The sequence below is a fragment of the Prionailurus bengalensis genome, chromosome A1, assembly GCF_016509475.1.
Source record: "Prionailurus bengalensis isolate Pbe53 chromosome A1, Fcat_Pben_1.1_paternal_pri, whole genome shotgun sequence".
Taxonomy (NCBI): domain Eukaryota; kingdom Metazoa; phylum Chordata; class Mammalia; order Carnivora; family Felidae; genus Prionailurus; species Prionailurus bengalensis.
The window spans coordinates 138818404-138831473 of record NC_057343.1 but is presented as its reverse complement, the minus strand read 5'-3'; the positions used below and the strand labels follow the sequence as shown (position 1 = coordinate 138831473).

Here is a 13070-nt window from a genome sequence, read left to right as displayed (position 1 = left end):
GGCCAGGAGTCGTAGGGGCGGGTCAGGGGGGCGGGACGGTGGGGGAGACGTGATCCCAGTACTGGACGGGTGTTGCTCTAGAGACCCAGACGGGTCCTGCTGAAGTGACCCAGTGTCTGTAGTACTTGGGCAGCAGAGACTGCGCAGCGGCGGGGGAAAAAACCTGGAAGTCCTCTCGGCTGCGGTGACGCGGAACGTTTTTTGGCCAAACCCCGAAAGAAGAAATCGGAAGTGACGTCGCGGTCAAAACAAGCCGGGGTTTGGGGGCCTGCAGTGAATCTGTGGCCGCAGATGGAAAGGCCCGACTCGCTGTCGGCTGTCGAAGGTAGTCGCGAGGCCCTGCGCGCCCATCCAGTAGGCTTCCGGCCCCTGTCCCCCGGACCCTCCCGCCGGGGGTGAACCAGAGTTTCCGCCTGAGCGACTTTTCGGGCCGAGCTGGCGGGTGGCTCCCGAGCGGACTTCCCTCCCTACAAGTGTCCCTTTCACGGGGCTTCTGCCCTGGGACACCTGTCGCCTGTGAGGCGTCATTTCCATAGCACCTTCCTTTCCTTGGTGGACAGTTTCAGGAGTAGGAAGAGCCAAGGGACACCTGTTACTAGGATCCACTGCGGAATGTGTATCTCATTAGGTTTTCTCCCTTCATCCCTGGGCTCTGACCCATCGAGGTGATCCTAGCTCTCCTTGGCCATCCGTCTTCTTCTCATCGCCTCTTACTCTCAATCCTATTTTCACCTCTCCTTCTCCAAGTCTTCAAAATCTTAGCTTAACCCGTCAATTTTGGCTCATCTCGTCTAGCGTATTGGCAGGACCAGCGTTCTGTTTTCACTCCCTCCTCGCCCCAGTTCTCCCCTTCTCGAAGAGGGTAATTCCGCCTATATTATGACATGGAAGATGTTTAGAGCTAGAAAGAATATTAGAGATGCCTATTTCAACCGTCTTCGTTGTATAGATTAATACAACCCATTGTTGCACAGGTAGATAGTAGTGATGTTGAGACCGGAATGCCAGATCTAATTAGCAAGCCCCTGTTGGGCATCTCGCAGGGTCATTTTAGGATAGGAAATAATATGAAACAGTGTTAAACTTCATATCAGGAAACATTTCTGGAGCACCTGATGGGATCAAGCTCTGTTTTGTATGCAAAGATTAGTAAGAGTGGCCCCCAGCCTAGAGAAGTTTTCAGTTTCCTGGGAGTTTAAGTGGAAACATTCAAAGGAATGGTAAATGCCAAAATGGAAATAAATGCAGTGTGCTAAGAGAACTCAGGGGATTGCATTTAGGCCAGCTCTGGGTAGGAGTCTGTGGGAGATGGGTCGTCCCTCAGGAAATTTTCATAAAAGCCTATATTAAGTTGTTAACATTTTAACTAAACAAAAACTGAGAAGTATATATTCAGTAAATCATAACCAAAGCTTTGTAAAGCCTTTACCTGTCCAAGAATCAGGTCTTATAAATGCCAATAGACATGGATACAATGAGTTTTATCTTAAATTCAAACTGAGGACCACTTATAAACATAGCATGTTAAAAAATGAACTACAGGTAAGAGGTTAAAGTTTTCACATCAAATTTTTTTTAATGTTTTAGCCGTTTTAGTTTATGGAATGAAGTCTTGGCACTTTAAAATTAGAAGGTGGTTTGGAGCTACTGGGTAGCTCAGTTGGGTAAGTGTCAGACTTCCGGTCAGGTCATGATCTCACAGTTTATGAGTTCAAGCCCCGCATCAGGCTTTCTGCTGTCAGCATGGAGCCCGTTTTGTGTCCTCTATCCCCCTTTCTCTGCCCCTTCCCCTGTCATTCTCTCTCTCTCTCTCTCTCTCTCTCTCTCTCTCTCTTTCTCAAATAAATAAGCACTTAAAAATCTAATAAATAAATTTAGAAGGTTGTTTAAATCTATCAGTCAATGAAAAGGTCACCCACTTGAAGTATGAAAATAACAAATGCCCAATTTTTGAGAGAAAGATGCTCTGAGAATTTTTTACAAGGTTTTCTCCCAACAGAAACTAGCTTCTTTCCATCTTGATGAAGTGCCTCCCACCCCTCTCTGGGCTTCGCCTGTAGCAGGAACTTCGGTTAGTTCTGAAGGCTGGGTAATCCAAGATCAAGGTGCTAGCATGGCTGTGTTCTGGTGTGAGCCCTCTTCGTGGTTCATAGCTTCCATCTTCTTGGTCTAACTTGGTGAAAAACCATGAAAGTTTATTTTCATTGTTAGCTTGATCTTCTGTCCACTTATCAATGTTCAGGAATAGGAGAGGGGAGAAAAGAGTAAAATTTGTTGGAACCTGGTGATGAAGGTAAAAATATGCCTGTATCTCATTTGGTCTTTACCAAGATCCTATGCAATTAGTGGCGATACCCCCATTTTACAGATGAGCCTGAGACTTAGAGAGGTTGAATAATGTACCGGTTCACACAGCCAAGAAGTGGGGAAGCTTGGATTCATACCCAGGTGTCTGCCTCCAAACATTGTATGCTTACTGTTACGTATAGGGGCTTGTAAGAGCACTATGTGCATACTTGATTGAAAAATGATTATTTTGTGTATTATTACCTAAGTTGATATAATCTTTTTAATTTTTTTCTTTCAGATTTTTCAATATCTAAATTCCAAGAACACACTGGATACCACTCCTATAAAACAAAGAGGAAATCATGAAAGAATGTTTTAATCATTGAAACTACAGTTGAAGTCATGGCTACGTCAGCAAATCTGGATATTGGAGCCCAGCTGATAGTGGAAGAGTGTCCCAGCACTTACAGTCTAACTGGCACGCCAGACATTAAAATAGAACATCAGCTGGACTCAAATGCAGAGGAAGGATCAGCTCAGGGTGTTGCCATGGGAATGAAATTCATATTACCTAACCGATTTGATATGAACGTGTGTTCTCGATTTGTGAAGTCCTTAAATGAAGAGGATAGTAAAAATATTCAAGATCAGGTTAACTCTGACCTGGAAGTGGCATCTGTCCTATTTAAAGGTTGCAAGTTATGGTATAAATATGTGCATTTGTTCTGTTTTTGTTTTTTTGTGTTTTTTGTGTATGGTTTTGTTTTTTTTGTTTTTTGTTTTGGTTTTTGCTTTCTGATCACGAGATTTTGAGTTTGGGAAGAGAGTTTGGAAGTCATCTTTTAATATGATTTTCTAGAATCTCAGAGAAACCGAAATTAAATAATTTTCATGTTTTGTGATGTCTATAGTGTATGTTGATTTTTTAAAATTTTCTAGCTTGACCTTTATTTAGAAATTAAAGTTTCTTATTTGTACCTTTTTAAATGATAGAAGAAAAATTATTCGTGCCTTTTAAGAAATGAATTAGCTTAATAATTCCCTATTCCATGAATATTTGATTGGCCTCAGTTTTCCAGGCATTAATGCAGTGAAGTCTGCCATCATATTGTAGATTTATTTTTATAACAATCTACTGAATAAAAAAGCTAATTTCAAAATAAAATTGTTCAAAATTAATACAGATTTTTCCTGGAACTTTCACTATGATGATATAGATTTTTTAATAGCAAAGAATAATTTAATATCACTTGAGAAACAGTTGAAGATGTACCTTGTGTATTTCTCTTTTTTTTTTTTTTTAAATTTTTTTTTTTTCAACGTTTATTTATTTTTGGGACAGAGAGAGACAGAGCATGAACGGGGGAGGGGCAGAGAGAGAGGGAGACACAGAATCGGAAACAGGCTCCAGGCTCTGAGCCATCAGCCCAGAGCCTGACGCGGGGCTCGAACTCACGGACCGCGAGATCGTGACCTGGCTGAAGTCGGACGCTTAACCGACTGCGCCACCCAGGCGCCCCTGTATTTCTCTTTTAATGTAAACATTGACATAGAACTTTGAAATGTTTTATCATTAAAATATTGTGTTAATGTGTTTAAATTTATTTTACTTAGCTGAATGCAATATCCATACATCTCCTTCTCCGGGAATTCAAGTAAGGCATGTCTACACTCCCTCTACAACAAAGCACTTCTCACCCATAAAACAATCAACTACTTTAACCAACAAACACAGAGGAAATGAGGTCTCAACCACACCTCTCTTAGCAAATTGTAAGTATTTCCCACTGATTTTTTAAAATATTCTTATTACTGGTATAATGCTTTCAAGAGTTTGGCCTTGAAACATTATTTTCTTTAAATGCATATTCTATTTGGAAAGTGATGTCTTGATAGTTTTAGTAATTTAAAATTTCACAATATTACTGCAGAGTCATATATTTCATGTCTTACAAATCTATGTTGAGAAAAAATACAGATTTTAATAGAGATTTTGTATAGGCTTATACAAATACAGGTTTATATTCATACACATACAGATTTTTACCGGTTTTCATTCTTAAAACCTTTATAGTTTTTTTTTTAATGTTTATTTTTGTGTGAGAGAGAGAGACAGAGTGTGAGCAGGGGAGGGGCAGAGAGAGAGGGAGACACAGAATCTGAAGCAGGCTCCAGGCTCTGAGCTATCAGCACAGAACCCTATGCGGGGCTGGAACTCACGGAACGACGAGATCAGACCTGAGCCGAAGTCAGACACCCAACCGACTGAGCCACCCAGGCACTATTAAAACCTTTATAGTTTAACTATAAAAAAACAATTTGTTATTCTGAACTATGTGCAAAGTAAGAGAGTATTTTAAACTAGATCAGTGATCAGCAAGTGATTTGTAGTAAAAGCTGAGTGATTTGTAATTTAGAATTTGACTATAATAATACGAATATGAAATTTCTCTTTTTAAAACCTTGAAGCCACAATTTTTAAAAATGGAATCATTCTAGAGGAAATAAAATGAAGCTTTTCTATACAAATCAGAAAAATGTAGTATGGGTATGTTAATGAAAGAAAACCAGTTAGCAGTTTGACGTTAGGAACTGTATCTGAATATGTAATGTAAATGCATCTATATTCTAAAGCATGGTGAAATATTTGTTTTTACTTTGGAAACACTGTATCTCTCCTAATTTTGAATGGCATGCCTTAGCAGTTAAGCCAGGAGGAGTCCATGATTCTTACTTCACCTATTAACCAAAGTTTCTACTTTTTATATTTCCATGTGCTTCCTAATTGCTTTCCTTTCTATTAAGGCCACTCAGTCATATTACTGAAGTCAAGGATCAAGTGATACTAATTTCTAAGATGAACTCTCACAGAACAGTACCTGTTTAGTTTTATTGTAAAATAAAGATGTTGTCTTAAAATAAATAAATGAGGGGTGCCTGGGTGGGTCACTTAAGTTTCCGACTCTTGACTTCAGGTCATGATCTCACTCATGGGATCAAGTCCCACCTGGGGGTCTGCGCTGATATTGAGGAGCCTGGTTGGGATCTTCTCTATCTGTCTGTCTGTCTGTCTGTCTGTCTCTCTCTCTCTCTCTCCCTCTGCCCTTCTCTTTCTCTTAAAATAAATATATAAACTTTTAAATATAAATGAATGAATAAATGAATGAAATAAAGATATTGTCTTAAAATAGTCCAACCATATTATTTTTGAGCTAAAAAGAAACACCTAGAGATTATGCAGTTCCCCTCCCTCATGTTATAGACAAAAACATTTAATTATTTACTCAAGGTCACACAGCTGATTAGCCACAATGAAGTCTGCATTCAAGAATTTACTCTGAAAGTTAGTTTTCAATTTACTAATTCCCATGGGTTAGAAAAAAACCCATGGAGTCTTGAAACAATGGTCTTTGGGATTTCAGAGGATTCAGTCAATAAAAAGACAGAAGGTGTATCTTTGTGTGGTTTTAGACCCAACATCCTCCTAAGTTTGGATATTGAGTTAGCATTTTAAAAATTAAATACCTAAACTGTTTCTTTGATTGATAAGATCAGTGGCGATTTGCATTAATAGTTGATCATAACAATTTGCCTGTTCATTGCTAATAATACTTTGTAGCTGTCAGAATTGCCTTAAACACATACCGATCCTCAGATATACGTATATTTTAAGTTATATTTTTTTAAACAATAAAATGAGAGTTTTTATTTTAGAAAAGAAAATTGCTGCACACATATGAATACTGACGTGATGAAAGTGTACCCTGTAAGTTGAAAACTGTGAAGCTTTTTATGGTATTGTTTCAGCTCTATCTGTTCACCAGTTGGCTGCTCAGGGAGAGATGCTTTACCTAGCTACTCGGATTGAACAAGGTAATAGCCTGTTCTTTTAAACGTACTTAAATTTTGTAGGGTTTATTAGATTTTTGTTGTTTTATTTTAATACAGGAAAGTATAAAGACGACAAAAATAGTTGCATAATCTCACCAGGCAGATAACCCAATAGGTGGTAAAAAACAGACAAAAAGTATATAAAGTATAAAAGTCACAGCTTCCCATACCATCCTAGCCTTGTTCCCAAAAGCAAATATTATAAATTTCTTATATTTTCAGAAAACTTTTCTAGAAAACATTTCTGTTTATTTTTGGAGTTCTGTATGAGAATATATATGTGCTTTTTTGTTGTTTACACAAGAGGGAAAGTATTGTACACACCGTATTACACTTTCCTTTTTTTCACTTAATATTTTGGACATCTTTCCATATAAGCACATAAAGATCTGTTTCATTCTTTTTAATAGTTTAACAGGTCTATGATTTTGCACTGTATTGCTGCATACATATGTACCATGTTTTGGGTTTTTTTTTATTTTTTTTTAAATTTTTTTTTTTAACGTTTATTTATTTTTGAGACAGAGAGAGAGAGACACAGCATGAATGGGGGAGGGGCAGAGAGAGAGGGAGACACAGAATCGGAAGCAGGCTCCAGGCTCTGAGCCATCAGCCCAGAGCCCGATGCGGGGCTCGAACTCGCAGACCGCGAGATCGTGACCTGAGCTGAAGTTGGACGCTTAACCGACTGAGCCACCCAGGCGCCCCGGTTTTTTTTAATTTTTTTAAACGTTTATTTATTTTTGAGAGATAGAGGGAGACAGAGCATGAGCAGGGGAAGGGCAGAGTGAGAGGGAGACACAGAATCTGAAACAGGCTGCAGGCTCTGACCTGCCAGCAACAGAGCCTGACACAGGTCTCACGCCCACGGACCTCGAGATCATGACCTGAGCCAAAGTCGGACACTTAACCGGCTGAGCCACCCAGGTGCATGTTTTTATTTTTTAACTAATCCTCTTGGAGGTGATTCCAATTTCTTGCTCTTAAATAATAGTCTTGCTTACGTTCCTTTTAAGTACGTAAATTCCTACAAGTATATTTGCCGGGTCAAAAGAAAATGTGAATTTTTATTTATATATATATATTGCCAGATATTTGTCCTGTCCCTACACCAGAGTTAGAGTTTCTGTTTCCCCATACCCTGACACAAGATATTATCAGACTTTAATCTTTGTTAATCTCATGGGTGAAAAAATAGTCTCTCATACTGGTTTTGTTTCAGTTTTTAAAATTATGGTCTATTTAAGCTTTTTTGTGTGTGAACTGCCTGATATGTGTTGATTTATGTGAACTCTTATCTAAATTAAAGAAATTCACTCTTTGTTGTTTATGTTGCATTTTTTTTTCTAGTTTGTCATTTTCCTTTGATTCTGATGTTTTCAAACAAAATTTTAACATTTTGTAGTGGTAAATTTATTTTTTTCCTTGCAACTTTTGAGTTTTATATCCTGCTTTGAAATGATTTTCTACTTCAAAATTACAAATAAATTCACTCACATCTTATTCTACAATTTCTGTGGTTTGGTTTTTTTCACATTTCAATCTTTGACGCATATGGAATGTTTTGGTATAAGGAGGTAAAGGTCAAGCTTTACTTTTATTTTCCTTTTTCATAAAGTTAGCCAGTTATCCCAACATTACTGATTGAATACAGGGTGCATGATAAAAGAGGTGGGTTTTTTTTCATCATGTCATTTTCTTATAAGACATACTTCAGTATTATATTTCTTTTTGTTCATAAATATTTGAAGGTTTCATTCTCAGTCTACTAAATAAACTTAGGGGAAACCCGTGGACTTTATAACTAGTAAGGTGAATCTCGGAAACAAAATGGGGTTCAAGGTAGAATTGCATGGGACTGTGTTTCAGATTATTCTGTCTTCATCCCAATTATGTTAGTAAACCACCAAGAATGAAAAAAATATCAATGTTAGCTATAGAGTAGAAGATAATTTTAATAAGGTTTTGGAGGTTTTTTATAATACATATTTATATAATTGTAAGGGCTATTATATAATCTCGCTTCTATTGTGTTTCTCCCAACTACTCATTGAGATAAGCAAAGTATTATTCCGTGTATTGGAGAAATTAAATGATATGCCCAGAATCATAGTCCTGTAAAGTGACAGAGGCAGGATTCAGACTATGGTCTCCTGATCCCGAGTCCAGTCTTTTGTGGACTGCCCTGTACCTAGCGTTACGTCATGTGCAGTAGAAACACGCTGTTTGAACTGAGCTGTGTATACCGAAGCACATTTTAATACATTCACACCGCACCCTGCAACAACACTTAATAGGACTTCAGCAAATAAGTCGGCAGAAAGTGAACTTCAGTGAGTAGTAGTATCAACTTTTTAGAATGCCAGTATTTTCTTAATGATATTAATAGTTGGTTGTTAAATTAGATGACAAAAATTGCTTTTCTTTTAAATAGAAAATGTTATCAATCACACGGATGAAGAAGGATTTACTCCTCTGATGTGGGCTGCAGCACACGGGCAAATAGCTGTGGTAGAGTTTCTACTTCAGAATGTAAGGAAAATGCCTCAGAAAATGTATATGTACAGTTACTTAAGTCTGTAGTAAAGATTTTGTATCTTCAGCCAACTAGATGCAATGGTAGAGGATCCAAAACAATTTTACATGCTTTTCATGTTCTTGTGGAACCTGGATCTAGCTGGGCAGACAAGACCAATCGTACGTGAACAGCAAGAGAGAATTTAATGCCCAACTCCCTTGAGGTACAGTGGGAACAAAAGTACCGTCAGCTCTCTAGGACCAGCTTCGTGGAGGAGATGTAAATTGACTCCAGAGCAGAAGGACAGTTAGGACCGAGATAAAGGGAGGAAGGAAGGCATCCATGAGTAGAAATTTGCGTTATTTACCCCAGAACGTTACCTGACCGAAGTATTGAACTGAATTCTTAGTGACAGAAACAACAGTATTCTTGTTTACATGAATTGAAAAGTCTTTTCTCTCCACTTACCACTCCAGGGTGCTGATCCCCAACTTTTAGGAAAAGGCCGAGAAAGTGCACTATCATTGGCCTGTAGTAAAGGCTACACAGATATTGTCAAAATGCTGCTTGATTGTGGAGTTGATGTGAATGAATATGATTGGGTGAGTTTATGCTACTGATTTTAAAATACCGCAATAAACTCTAGGATTTACTTAGTTTGGAGAGACGTAATACATTTCACTAAACATTTGGAAAAATCATTAACTTAAACACCTGGAAGAAAAAGTTAATGGTGTAAACTCACTTGTGACATCTGCTTTAAGTATTCTTCACAAAATATGAAAATTGCCTTAAACTGCTTTTACATGTCCATTTCTTAGTAAAACTCCTCAATGGCAACATTGAATTACTCAAATCTTGCTCACCTTGAAAACTAAATGACCTTTTCCTTTTGCAGAATGGAGGAACACCTTTGCTTTATGCTGTACATGGAAATCATGTTAAATGTGTAAAAATGCTCTTAGGTAAGCCATTTTTAAAAGTGAAAATATTTAGAAAATACCATGTGAGGGGTTTATTTTCACTTCTTACAAGGTGGCCTCCCTTGGTATTACTCGGGAGAATCATTAATTACTATTAAACACGTGAATCCTTCTGGAACACGTGCTACCAGAGAGTTGCCCGTGTGAGAAGCAGCTCCAGCACACTGCACACCTGTGCTTGGAGCATTGTCTTTGTTGCTTTCCTTTGGAGGATCACGGGTGAATCCACAGTTGTTTCCTCGATCCGCGGCGTCTTTATGCAGAAGTTCTCGCTATAGTTGTTGCTGAGTTTCAGCTTTTCGAGAGGATGCCTGTTTGAAGTGTCTTCCCTCTGACCCACCGAAGTGAAATCTCTGCCCTTCGTACTTTGTCAGACCATCCTGAAGACACCCTCCACTTTGCTGAAAATCTGTCCTGCTGTTTGCACATGAGCCAGTAATAGACAAACATGTCTACATTTTCATTTTATTTATGCAGATTTTTCTGTTTTGATACAGAAAATGGAGCTGACCCCACAATTGAAACTGACTCTGGGTATAATTCTATGGATTTAGCTGTAGCCTTGGGCTATAGAGGTGGTAAGTATTTTAGAACTGTCAGATTGTATTTTTTTTAATTTTTTTTTAACGTTTATTTATTTTTGAGACAGAGAGAGACAGAGTATGAACGGGAGAGGGTCAGAGAGAGGGAGACACAGAATCTGAAACAGGCTCCAGGCTCTGAGCTGTCAGCACAGAGCCCGACGCGGGGCTCGAACTCACGGACTGCGAGATCATGACCTGAGCCGAAGTTGGACGCCCAACCGACTGAGCCACCCAGGCGCCCCTGTCAGATTGTATTTTAGTTAGTAAAGCTGTATAAATAGTACAAACTGTGGTCTAAACCATTTTCATCACTTGTCCTAAAACATGACATGTTGTCCTAACTCCTGACATATACTTTTAACTGTGGGCAACATCAACAAATTCTTACCAAAAAAAAGAGTTTGTTACTGTTACTTTTCACCAACCCAAATAACTAGTTGCTAGAGTGCACACCTACTTATGTACAAGATTTGTTTAACATTTTGTAACAAATTATTTACAAAATGCTTTCTGGTTGCCCTTTCTCTGTTCTTTAGAACAAACTTTGTGCAAGAACAGAATCCAGTAACTTAGACAATTACTAAGTCCATGACAGACTAAGTTTTAAGTGTGTTAAGTATTGCATGCAATCGTATCACCCTCAGACTACGAGTATATATTACTAGGGTGTATCCTCAGAATGTGATGAATAACTATTTTAAGAAAAAGTTGATGGGGGTACCTGGGTGGCTCAGTCGGTTAAGCATCCAACTTCAGCTCAGGGCATGATCTCGCGGTCCGTGAGTTCGAGCCCCGCGTGGGGCTCTGTGCTGACAGCTCAGAGCCTGGCGCCTGCTTCAGATTCTGTGTCTCCCTCTCTCTCTCTGCCCCACCCCCCACTCGCGCTCTGTCTCTTTCTCAAAAGTAAACACTTAAAAAATGTAAAAGAAAGAAAAGAAAAAGTTGATGTTAAGTTGAATTTGATAGTTCTGTTTAAAATTGTGTAATCAGCATGCTGTGGTCTTGATAACCTATCTCTTCTAGTTCAACAGGTTATTGAGTCACATTTGCTGAAGCTGCTTCAGAATATCAAGGAGTAGACACAGTCATCAGGAAGTGTCGTTTGCCCTTTCTTTTACTTTTTGGCTCTTATAAATGATAGTTTTGTTTACTTACAAATTTTTACCTCAGTTGCAAAATTTACTGGTTTGGGTAAGTTTTAATAAATATTCCTCTCAGCAATTCACTGGTTTATAATAAAATTAATATTGATGCTTTTTTATAAATGTGTTTTACTGCATATTTAAAGTTATAAATTAATGTTTTGTGGCATGTAAATTTTTATGGTACAGATAGTTATCTGTCTTTGTATCAAGTGCTGTAATTTAACATTTTCAAAAATTATTCTACCCTATTTGTCTTCACTCTTGTATTAACTCATTGACTTCACATAGGTTTGCTATAAATCTATAGAAAAAAAAATTTGTTATTGTTGAGTTCAAAAATGCACAGTGTGATTGTTTACAAAATGATGTTATAAATAAAGTACTTTTTCTGTTTGCATGCTAGTTGTTTTTTTTTTAATTTTATAAGATTATTGAGGAATTACTTTAAGATTTTGGTTTAACCCTTCTGTCCTGCTAGGATACTCCATTAGATCAAACAGTGTAATTAAAATAAATCAAATGTAAGTCAATCAACAAAGATTTGATTGTCATTTTTAGAAGTATATTTAGAATATTTTTCTCTTGTAAATAAGTTTTTCAGTAGGAAAAGTCCTCCATGAAAGAAAAGTCAGCCCTTCAATAAAAGTCAATTAAATGCTCTTTAATTCCACTGAAGGAGTACTATAAATATATACATTGGTTTTAAAATAAAAGATAACCGAGATATAAAAAAGGACCGTAACATGATTGAAACCTTTTAGATGTACATTTAGAGAGAAAATACAATCATTTAATAAAAGGGATACAACCTAAAGAGAACTATATAAATATTCTTTGGTTAAAGGAACCTTCTTTTTTGTACAGATTTTCCTCTTAAGACAGTTAAGGCTTTTTGCTGGAGTGAGAGCTATGTAATGCTAGCTGTGTGCACAGGAATAAAATTCACCTGCATAGCCTCGTCAGTGACTCCAAACAAGAAACTTGATTATTGGTGATTTTATATTTAATGGAATTGAAATTACAATTGGATACATAATTATTACATTCACAGTAGACCATCCCAAACCCATTGCTTTCTGAGTTGTCCCTGTGAAAAGGATAGACTACCGTTTGATACCTTTGCCCCATGTTTTATTTTTTATTCATAAATTCAGTGAAATTGCTCTCCATTCAGACATATTTGCTCATATTACATTATGGGCCTGGAAAGCATCTCAACATTTTACATGTGTCCATTATGTTTCTTTTTCACATCCACTGAGAATAGTCGGACCTATTACATATACCAGAATCAATTCATGGAAAGTGTCATAAAGTCCTTATTGGTACTCAGTCCGTCTTCTGTTCACTGTCTCTTACCCAAAAGGTTAAATATTTGAAATAAGAAATTTCCCCTCAACAGTCATTCAATCCTTCAATACACATTTATTGAGCTCATATGCCATGTTAGATTTGGGTTGGACTCAGGAGATGCAGTGGTGGGGACCCACAGGCACATTTTCACTGCCCTGCCTTGAAGATCTTACATAGAATCTGCCTCTGGGGAGCCTGGGCGGCTCACTTAAGGGTCCTTTTGTTTTGGGCTCGGATCATGATCTTACATTTCATGGGATTGAGGCCCAAGTCGGACTCTGCAGTGACAGTGCAGAGCCTGCTTGGG

The 13070-nt window shown here is 37.8% G+C and overlaps 1 protein-coding gene across 2 annotated transcripts; it reads left to right on the top strand.

Annotated features, from left to right (window-relative positions):
* Nucleotides 1-7: 7 nt before the first annotated feature.
* ANKRA2 (ankyrin repeat family A member 2) lies at nt 8-11807 on the top strand. 2 transcript variants are annotated; one of them, XM_043591918.1, is made up of 9 exons: nt 8-325; nt 2588-2980; nt 3904-4062; nt 6097-6162; nt 8615-8712; nt 9175-9300; nt 9597-9663; nt 10179-10259; nt 11289-11807. In XM_043591918.1, the coding sequence occupies exons 2-9, from the start codon at nt 2692-2694 to the stop codon at nt 11342-11344; spliced, it is 942 nt and encodes a 313-aa protein (XP_043447853.1). In that variant the 5' UTR covers nt 8-325; nt 2588-2691; the 3' UTR covers nt 11345-11807. The 2 variants fall into 2 exon arrangements, with proteins under 2 accessions (XP_043447853.1, XP_043447860.1); XM_043591925.1 differs by lacking the exon at nt 9597-9663 and having other exon boundaries at nt 28-325; nt 11289-11341.
* Nucleotides 11808-13070: the final 1263 nt, after the last annotated feature.